General features: G+C 36.6%; 1 protein-coding gene across 1 annotated transcript in view; it reads left to right on the top strand.

Annotated features, from left to right (window-relative positions):
• The window catches only part of LOC136851263 (uncharacterized), a 9,219-nt gene extending 1,521 nt beyond the window's left edge, over window positions 1–7,698 (top strand). Inside the window, exon 2 of the mRNA XM_067125236.1 lies at window positions 2,447–7,698. Within this exon, the coding sequence (XP_066981337.1) occupies window positions 2,447–3,328 (882 nt within the window). The 3' untranslated portion in view covers window positions 3,329–7,698. The remainder of the gene's footprint in view (window positions 1–2,446) is intronic.
• Window positions 7,699–11,347: the final 3,649 nt, after the last annotated feature.

Below are 11,347 nucleotides of genomic sequence, written 5' to 3'. Positions count from 1 at the left end.
AATCTCTGGCCGCCGTGTAAACATATCCGGTCAGGCAGTGTCGACTTGGTTATAGGACAACATTCCCTTTATTCTGTCGTTTCATTAAAGCTTTCCAAAGTTACTTTATTTTGCATTTCAAAATACCGTTACTATACAGTATTATTATGACATAAGAATTGTATAATTACATAGATTTTTGTACTGTCTACCTCGTCTTAGACCAACACCAGTCAGTCTGCTCTAACAACTTTGCCTACTTTTCGCCATCAAGATGGATTAAGGGACGGAAATAAATAGGGTAAATCTCAAATATATTGCCAGTTTATGATAATATAATGTAATTAATGCTTACTCAGACTTGAAGATCGAACAGTTGATCAAACACTTCTCTGGCTAATCTACTTGAGAGAGAGAGAGAGAGAGAGAGAGAGAGAGAGAGAGAGAGAGAGAGAGAGAGAGAGAGAGAGAGAGAGAGTAATATTCATGGAACCAATGGCAGATATTTTACCAAAATGATGACAGAATGTTTATAAAATCTGTATTTTTTTATCAATTATTTTAAGTCATGCACAATAAATCGGTAACAAAATATAGTCTAATTTTCTAAATATTCTAAGTGATTAACATTATAAATATTAAGTTTGGAATTTCACAAGACACAAGTTATGAAATAAAAAAAAAAAAAAATTGAGAGATTTTAGCTTTATACCACACGTAAGTCCCCCATCAAAAACTTAAAAAAAATGTCCCTGATTAGTTTCCAAATATTCTAAGACTTTAATTTATTATCTCTCACGAATAATCTCTCTCAGCCTAACGTCATGCTTTCTTATCTAGCGAGATGAAATTATAATATTTCGCTGACAAATTTTATTATATTATATATCCCACTATTCCGATCTCAAGGGCGTTCAGTTTTCCAGTCTCAGAATGCTGGAGAGACCATTTCCAGGAATCCAGACTGAGTTTTTCCATATTTTTTGAGGCTCGACTTGAGTTAACAATGAACTAAAGTGAACATTAAAGTGATCTATGATGTCATGCTTGTTTTGTTTACTTCATTGTAAACAGGATTTTTTTTTATCTGTGGTATGGGGTGTTTAAATTTTTATAAAATATTTTGAGACATACTGTATCTTAAATGGGTTTTGTAATATCTGTTAAAGTTTTTAGACACTATCATTTTCAGATGTTTTATAATGACAGTGAATTTTTGAGACACACTGTATTATTCAGAGTTTTATAATATCAATAAACTTTTTAGACCAACTGTATCTTTTAGAGGTTTAGTAATGTCAGAAAATAGTTAAGATCCAATAGTTTCTGTGGTGATTTTTTGCATCTGCTTTTAATTTAACTTTCTAAAAGATTTCTAAAATATATTTTGATATATATTAAAGTTCATTACTCTTACTTGCTTCTCCAAACCAGAATATCAAGTCTAGAATTGTGTTAACTTAAATAACCAGTAGAAGGTACAAAAGTGAAAGAACGAATATTTAAAAAAAGTCATAAATTCATTAATTATCTACACTACGGTAAAACTAATAATCTGTAACTGACAGTTAATGATTAAAATAATAATGACGAGAAAATAAATATTCCCATTTTCTTTCACGCCATGCTGAAGCATGACAGCCTGCTGACCTTGTTCAAAAAAGAATTTCACGAATAAATGGATCATGTATTGACGCACGCCTGGAACAGGCATGGTGTACAGACTTGAAGAAGTCTCTCTCTCTCTCTCTCTCTCTCTCTCTCTCTCTCTCTCTCTCTCTCTCTCTCTCTCTCTCTCTCTCTCTCTCTGTGTGTGTCATATTACAAAAGCATGGGCAGAAGAAAATACAATGCACATATATCATATATATATATATATATATATATATATATATATATATATATATATATATATATATATATATACACAGTATATATATATATATATATATATATATATATATATATATATATATATATATACACAAATATAAATGACTGCACCATATATATAACATATAATCGCTCGCACTCACAAACACAAACACACACACACACACACACTCATACGTACGTTTGCCTTCTATTATGATGCATAGGAAAGTGCTGAACTGATGTACCAGTATGGTACCCTGTTAAGCCAGTTATAGTGGAAAACCTCTTCACATAAGTTACCCATATACTTTTCTCATTAAATTTCCTAAATCTATTTCAAAGCAAAGCAAAACTGCATTGAATGCTATCATATTCTACACAGCCATTTTAAGTAAATTTTAACTGTTCATAACCATGGTGTGAAGAAGGTCATCGTAATCTTCGTGAATGCATCAAAGAGATGCTTGGGTCTAGTGATTAGGTCATTTTCAGGTTAATTTCAGGTCAATTTCGCAACAAGAATCTGGGCTCGAAGTAAGTTTGCTCACGCCTCTGGTTCTGGTTTGTTAATTCCTCTTTCCTTCTCCCGCAGGATGTCCTGTATTCCTACGGCTACGTTGTTGATGCCCCCGAATACAGGAATTTCTACGACCACGAAGAAGACCGCAGAGGCGACGTCACTCAGGGGCGCTTTCGAGTGGCTCTGCCAGACAACCGCCTACAGACGGTAACTTACAGAGCCGGACGCAAAGGGTACTCTGCGCAGATCTCCTACGACGAACATCCGGACTTCCAGTCCCTTCGGGCTTCCGTAGGTCCTATCAGAGAAGCCCCTCAGATAGGCCAGGCTGTCGTGTCTATCCCGAGAAGGGGAGAGAACTGGAAGAACCGCGACAGCCATTCTCACCAAGAAATCTCGAACATAGTGGACTCCCCGACTTCGCGCCGAAAGCCGTCGGCCTTTTCACGGCCTAGTCCTGCCGTCCCTCTCCCAAGCCCTACACCTGTGCAGCCTGCACCTGCACCCTTCAAACCACGAACGACAGCGACGCAACGACCCCAACGAAATGGGCAGTCAACCCACAGATTTCAGGGCACGCCGACGACGGCCTCGCGCTTGGGACCGATCGCTCAGCGGTTAGTCTCAACTCCCCTCAACACGCGAGTGACTACCCAAGAGCCGTTAGCCCCACAAGTGCTCTCTTCGGCCCACATGCCAGAGGATGCTTCGATTTTCGTCTCGACGGAGGGGCTGGAGGATCCCGAGATCCTGAACCGTCTGATAGAAGCCATCAGACTGAAACAGGAGGAGGACCAGCTGAGTAATCCGGAGAGCAACCACGATGACGACGATGATGACAGCCACGAACACTCCCACAAGAAAGAGAAGCCTCGATACACCATTGGTGATAAGGCAGCCGTTCGGGATAGGCTGAGGGCGATCGTCCATAGGGTGCCCATCGGTAAACTTTAAGTTTCTAATTGATCGTATACACAGAATTCCGTTTCCAGAATAGGGTGTCTCATGCATTTCCAAGGTTTTCCTGTAATTCTTTTAGATGAACAAATGCTTAAAGGTAGGTTTGTAGCTCACATTCCTAAAAATACTGGAAGCAACTTTTGGCCTAAAACCTTCTATATGAGAGAGTGTCAAAAGCAGCATTAGGACTATAAACTCCTATATGAGCAAGAGTGTGAAAAGCAACATTACGCCTAAAACCTCCTATATGAACAAGTGACAATACTTGCTCCGCAATTTACCATGACATTTAGTATAGAAAATCACAAATCAGACAAGAAATTTGACATTTCTAAAATCGATGACGCCTAACTGGAAACGTCGAATCTAAAATACGTACATTTCAAATTTACATACTGAGGAGCCAATGCCAAATTCTAATGAAATTTTTATATTTAACTTTAAACATTCCATTGGAATGTTCAAGATTCCACTGCGGTGTTGCTTTTGTTTTTTCATCTATTATTTTCTTGAAATATTGTATATATGTTTTGTTTTTCTTTCTGTCACTATCAAAGTCTTTTTTTTTAAAATTGAGCTCAGTTTCTAACGAATTCTTCGTAGGGTTTTTAAATTTTTTCTAAACGAATACTTCACAATTTTTCATCTTTTAAAGCAAACCCATCTTAATTTTTTTCGAAAGCAAATTCTCTCGCAGTTTTTAATTTCTTAATTTCACCGTGAACCATAACCTTAGTCATTAGTATGACGTTACGTATCAAGGTTAAGAAAGTCTGAACGTGGAAATGTTCTGATATTATCGAGAAATATATACTTGAAAAAGAGGTATTCCCCCGCCCCTAACCCCCCGGTCGTGCCTGCTTTTGGAGCACGTTCGTGCGTTTTTCGTACGTTCCCGTGATCTCATGTACTGGCCGCCGGTCTCGTCCGTCAGATGCGTCCGTCAAATTCCAGGACGCAAAAAAAAAAAAAAAAAAAGAAATACAAAAGGTATTTTTTTGTACATTATTTAATATAATGAAGCGAATTTTATATTTTTTTATGGATAAATTAAGCTCATGAAATGATGCCATCGACAGATCTTTACAATATTTAGATGTATTTTTTTGCTATAAAATATGCTTTACTTTATAAAAAAAAGATTAGATAAATCAGACTGAAGAGCAGAATTGATTTATTATAGTACCGCTATGATGATCCCATCGAAGGAATTGCAAATTGCCCATACGTTAAGAAAAAGAATCTTTTCCTTTGAAAGAAACTGGAGAAAAAATGACCAATGGATTCCCTTGCAGTGAATACCGAGCAACGTAATATAAAGTCTCGCTCAAGTAAGATACTTAATTTCAATGACTACTTTAGTGTGCCACTTTACCAGTGAAGGAACAATGGCCTATAATTACATAGGTAAATTATTTCGTTAGCTTTTTCATTTCATTAACTTTTTAATCGAAAATAAAAGACAAAAGTTGTAATTACACATAAACGAATTGAATATACAGTATATATATAGAATTTAGGCCAAAGGCCAAGCACTGGGACCTATGAGGTCATTCAGCGCTGAAACGGAAATTGACAGTAAAAGGTTTGAAAGGTGTAACAGGAGGAAAACCTCGCAATTGGACTATGAATCAATTGTTAGGAGAGGGTGGAAAGGAAGATGGAAGAAAGAGAATAAACGGCTAAAGTAAAGAAGAAAAACAGCGACTTTCAGAGTACCAAAAATACTTGACGCTTCGTAGAAAAATTCATTTCCAGTGCAGAGGCCGGTGGGATTGGCAACCAAGTACCCAAAGATAACGAGGAATTCTTGAAGGAATCAAAGTTAATAAGAAACGGGAAAACAGATGCAGGAGGTGAATTTCAAAGCTTAGTAGTAGAAGAAGGAGAGAGACAGTAGCTGAGTTGCTAATCGGAAAATTTGCCTAATTGTCTCGGTTGGTTGGGGAGTCCTGATGTCCATATCAGGCTTCTTATTCCCTTTTAACACCTTAGCCATTTATGGGCCGTCCATGGGCACGTATCCTTGCTGGCATAAGGCCACCTTAACCTAAACCAACCACCACCCAACCGGGAGAAAGTGTCTTAACCAACAGAATCATTTACAAAAGAGTAAACTAACCCATGTCAATGGCCCTTATGGGCATATATCCTTGCTGACGTAAGGCCCTCTTAATCTAAACCAACCACCACTAACCGGGAGAACTGGTCTTAAGCAACGGATCATTTACAAACAAGAAAACGAGCGTCAGTGAACGTAATTCCAAACCTGCCGTTGCTAAGAAAATTGAGAACGAATAGAAGAAGAAGAAGAAGAAGAAGAAGAATTACACCGAAAGTGGGCTAAGAATTCCATTCACAAACCGGCTGAACCTTCCCTTACTTAGAGGTCGAGTTTGCCCGTCTCCGGTTATCGAATATCGACCGCAACCTGCCCGTGGAAACGGGAACGATTTACCTTGAAATGGACATTTCATGAGTTGTCAGAAACTAACAATTTGAATTATGATTCCTTAAAGGAGAAAAAACGATTGAAAAGATAGAAGAATATTCTCTTAGTAATCGGAAAGAAGGATATGACAAACTATAAAGTGTTAATATTGTTTTGTTTTTACTAACAAAGTCAGGAACCAATCTTGAATGTATGTTGTTTAGGTGTCATAAAGTTGTTCTAACCCCCACCCCCTAACACGCAAGCACACAAACATACACGTACAGACACAAACGCACACACAAATAATAACCTCGAAAACAAACAAAAACTTGACCGTGGAAACACCAACTTGAAGACAGTGTTTTCAGTATGAAATCCTGATAATGTTTTGTTCCTGAAGAAAGAGAAGAAAACAGCCTTGCAATTAGAGTATGCAATACTCCTGTTGGTCTACATATAGTGCCGTCGAAAAACTTGGAAAAAGTTTATATACAAAGCAAATTCCTTTAGATATTATCGAGTATTCGGTCACTGAACAAATACTAAGAACATACACATACTAAAGCACTTGGGATCACACACTAATGCACTTGCATACTTACATACACACATACATAAAGTTTGACTTAGTTCCACATATGTCTTGCATAATGCCTACTCTTGATTTTGATATTACCCAGATTAGAATTCAGGCTGAAAATGCACAAGACAAAAAAAGGGGAGAATAACTGGAAATATTTCTATCTGGAAGTACAGAAAGGAAACAAGTATTATTTGTTCTTGTTTTGTTTTTTTATAAAATTTATTCCAGGCATTTCCTCATCTATTTTCAGCACAAGATTAATGAGGATTTATCAGTTAGGTAAGATTCAGAAATCTAGGAAGTACAGGATTTTGTGAGATGCTGAATAATGGATTTCATGAAATGTTAAATTCTGTCATAAACAGGAGTCTATGGAGTTTTTGAATTCTGTTGAAATACAGGACTCTGTGAAATGTTGAATTCTGTGAAACAAAAGATTCTGTGCAATGTTGAATTTTATGAAATACTGGACTCTGTGCAATGTTGAATTTTATAAATACAGGATTCTGTGGAAAGCTGAATTTTATGAAATGCAAAATTCTGTGCCATTTTGGCTTCCTTGAAATAAAGAATCTGTGGAATGCTGAATTCTAGGAAATAAAGAATTCTGTGAAAATTTGAATTCTGTGAAATATATTATTACTTGAAAAGATGAAATCTCTGAAATACACAATAATGTTAATCCTGAATTCTGTGAAATGCAGGGATTCTCTGAAATGTTGAAATTACGAAATATCTCATCATATAAAAACAAGCCAACTCCATCAATCGTCTAGGCGGACGAATTGTAGAAACCGAAGTTTTCAATCACTGTTAATCAATTTTACTATTATCATAAAAATAGATCAGATTCTTTTAAAAAAATTGTTATCGAATGAATTCTCATTCCTGTTCTCAAAAATAAATTATTTCGACTGTTTAAAAAAGATCTGTTGCACTCCATAACAACATTTCGAGAACTTTCTGAAACTAGGTTTCTCTACAAGTTTCAGCATCTTCCTTTTAGTTAATGTTCTATGTACACTTGTTCCTGTTTTCTGTTTTTTGTTTACTCAACACTTCATATTCTTGAGTGGACAATTCTTCATTTTTTTTCCAAAACTACAGACTGTACTTTTTGTTCTTTCTGTAACATCTGGATCAGTTGTCTCTTCAGTAACCACTCTTCCCTTTGACAACATCTCAATTTCTTTTTTATTTTTGTAAAGATTCTTTTGTATATATATAAATGTAATTGTTTCAGTTTTTTTTTATATTTCCATGATGCTTTCTTCTCCATTTTATATATTTTTTGTTTTTTGTATATATTTATGCAGTGAAAAGAAACAAATAAAGATATATTTTGTACAGCAATGCTTTGTTTTATTATCGCTCCTCCAGACAAAGATTTTTTTTATCAGAATTCAAACACAGACCAGACAATAAGAACAGTAAACAAATAAATCAGAAAGTATAAAAAATATGTGTAAAAATATTTGCAGAGAAACAAGAAGACTTTTTAGATGGAAGCAAAAGTATGAAAAAAACCGTAATACATACATAGACCAAATGATACGAAAGTAAATAATTAAATCAGAAAATATTAAATAATTATGTGCAAAAATATTTACGTGGAAGCACAATAACTATTTATGTGGAAGCAAAACTATGAAAAATCCGTTCTAAAGGAAATCTAAGAAATTAATGAAGGAAAACGTAAATACAACATAGAACAAGTAAAAAATGAGCCGAAGTTTCTTCGGCGCAATCGAGTTTTCTGTACACCCGCTACAGTGTGTAATGAAGACCACCGAAAATAGATCTATCTTTCGGCGGTCTCGTGATAATGCTGTAAGAGCCTCGGCCCATGAAACTTTAACCACAGCCTAGTGGTGGCCTATCCTATATAGTTGCCAGAAGCACAATTATGGCTAACTTGAACCTTAAATAAAATCAAAACTACTGAGGCTAGAGGGCTGCAATTTGGCATGTTTGATGATTGGAGGGTGGATGACCAACAGAACAATTTGTAGCCCTCTAGCCTCAGTAGTTTTGATTTTATTTAAGGTTCAAGTTAGCCATAATTGTGCTTCTGGCAACTATATATAAGGCTAGGCCACCACTGGGCCGTGGTTAAAGTTTCTGAGGGCGGACAGAAAAAACCGGCACACAAAACTAAAAAGAGAAATAGAGAAATAAATATATGCAATAATAATAAGTAAAATGAGAACATTTCAGAAAAATAATATTTTAGGAGAAATGAATAAAGGATTGGCACTTGGCAACAAAGATATACGAATAAAAATGAAAGTGGGAGAGGAAGGGAGGTACATATTATGAGAGAGAGAGAGAGAGAGAGAGAGAGAGAGAGAGAGAGAGAGAGAGAGAGAGAGAGAGTAAATGAAACCAATAATGAGAATGAAAGAATAACCTACTATGAATTCAATATAACTTGAAGAAAGTTCAAGACAACAAACTTGGCAGCTACAGATATAAAGTTGGTAACAATAGAAAGTCATTATTATCATCATCATCATCATCATCATCATCGCCTCCAAGGCCATGCGCCGCACATAAGCAGCTGCGGTAAAAATTAATAAAAAAAAGTTACAAGTAAGAAATTTGATCTGGTTAATCAATCTACGATATAATATTGTGATTATTATTATTATTAATATAATTTCAGAAGACAAAATCTATTCACATGGAACAAGCACACAGGGGCCACTGACTTAAAATTCAAGCTTCAAAAGAGTATTGGTTTCAACCTCCCACCACAGATCCCACATTGCAGCAGTAACTGATCATGATACAGAGCCGGAGATTTTTCATCGCCCTGGGGGAGACGTGAACCCGCAAAATCTGAGTGGCATGCCACGACACTAACCACTATACCAGTTGATCAGCTAATGCATAGATATTCAAGGGATGACCACCACATATTCTGTGCTCCAAACACTAACTACCATACCAGAGGACCAGCTAATTCAGAGATACTCAAGGGATGACCACCACATATTCTGTGCTCCAAACACTAACCACCATACCAGAGGACCAGCTAATTCAGAGATACCACCACCACATATTCTGTGCTCCAAACACTAACCACCATACCAGAGGACCAGCTAATACAGAGATATTCAAGGATGACCTCCACATATTCTGTGCTCCAAACACTAACCACCATATCAGAGGATCAGCTAATTCAGAGATACTCAGGGGATGACCACCACATATTCTGTGCTCCAAACACTAACCACCATATCAGAGGATCAGCTAATTCAGAGATACTCAAGGGATGACCACCACATATTCTGTGCTCCAAACACTAACCACCATACCAGAGGACCAGCTAATTCAGAGATATTCAAGGGATGACCACCACATATTCTGTGCTCCAAACACTAACCACCATATCAGAGGATCAGCTAATTCAGAGATACTCATGACCAGAAACACTAACCACCATACCAGGACCAGCTAATTCAGAGATACTCAAGGGATGACCACCACATATTCTCTCCAAACACTAACCACTATACCAGAGGACCAGCTAATTCAGAGATATTCAAGGGATGACCACCACATATTCTGTGCTCCAAACACTAACCACCATATCAGAGGATCAGCTAATTCAGAGATACTCAAGGGATGACCACCACTTATTCTCTCCAAACACTAACCACTATACCAGAGGACCAGCTAATTCAGAGATATTCAAGGGATGACCACCACATATTCTGTGCTCCAAACACTAACCACCATACCAGAGGACCAGCTAATTCATTGATATTCAAGGGATGACCACCACAAATTCCGTGCTCCAAACACTAACCACTATACCAGGAGACCAGCTAATTCATAGATATTCAAGGGATGACCACCACATATATGCTCCAAACATTAACCACCATAGCAGTGGACCTTATAATTCATAGATTTTCAAGGGATGACCACCACATATTCTATGCTCTGAACACTAACTACTATAGAAGCAGACCAGCTAATTAATATAATTTTAAGGGATGACCATCACATATTCTATTCTTCAAACACTAACCACTATACCAGCGGACCAGCTAAGTCATAGATGTTCAATGGATATCCACCACATATTCTATGTTCCAAACACTAACCACTATACCAGCTGACCAGCTAATTCATAGACATTCAAGGATCACCACCACATATTCTATGATCCAAACACTAACCGCTATACCAGCGACATTCAAGGGATGACCACCACATATTCTAGGCTCCAAACACTAACCACTATACCAGTGGACCAGCTAATTCAGAGATATTCAAGGGATGACCATGCATATATTCTATGCTCCAAACACTAAGATCTACACCATTGGACCAGCTAATTCATAGATATTCAAGGGATGACCACCACATACTCTATGATCCAAACATTAACCACTATAGCAGCGGACCAGATAATTCATAGATATTTAAGGGATGACCACCACATATTCTATGCTCTAAACACTAACCACTATAACAGCGGACCAGCCAATTTTAATATAATATCAAGGGATGACCATCACATATTCTATGCTCCAAACACTAACGACTATACCAGAGGACAGCTAAGTCATAGATATTCAAGGGATGACCACCACATTTTCTATGCTCCAAGTTGCAAGTAATTAGGTCATCCCTCTTTAGGACTAATTACCAGTGCCTGATGATTAATGTGTTCATATCAAAACTTAAGAATCTATTGAGTGGTAAAGCAATTATGAAAGCAAATTTAAATTTTTCTTTCGCCGTGATGTATTATCTAGACGTACAAAGATGGCTTAAGTATTCTTCTTATAATGAACCATTTCATAAAAATCTTTTGCAAATGAGGTTTTATTTAGATTCATTACCTCAGCTGGAAAATATTAAAGATTTATTCACATTTATGTATGTATGTTTTATGTATGTATTCAAGTACATATATTTATACACACACATATATATATAATATAAATACGCTTTATATATACATTGTTTAGTATTCAAT

The sequence above is a fragment of the Macrobrachium rosenbergii genome, chromosome 3 (assembly GCF_040412425.1).
Source record: "Macrobrachium rosenbergii isolate ZJJX-2024 chromosome 3, ASM4041242v1, whole genome shotgun sequence".
NCBI classification, from domain to species: Eukaryota; Metazoa; Arthropoda; class Malacostraca; order Decapoda; family Palaemonidae; genus Macrobrachium; species Macrobrachium rosenbergii.
The sequence above is the reverse complement of the archived record's forward strand: the minus strand, read 5'-3'. Positions and strand labels throughout refer to the sequence as shown.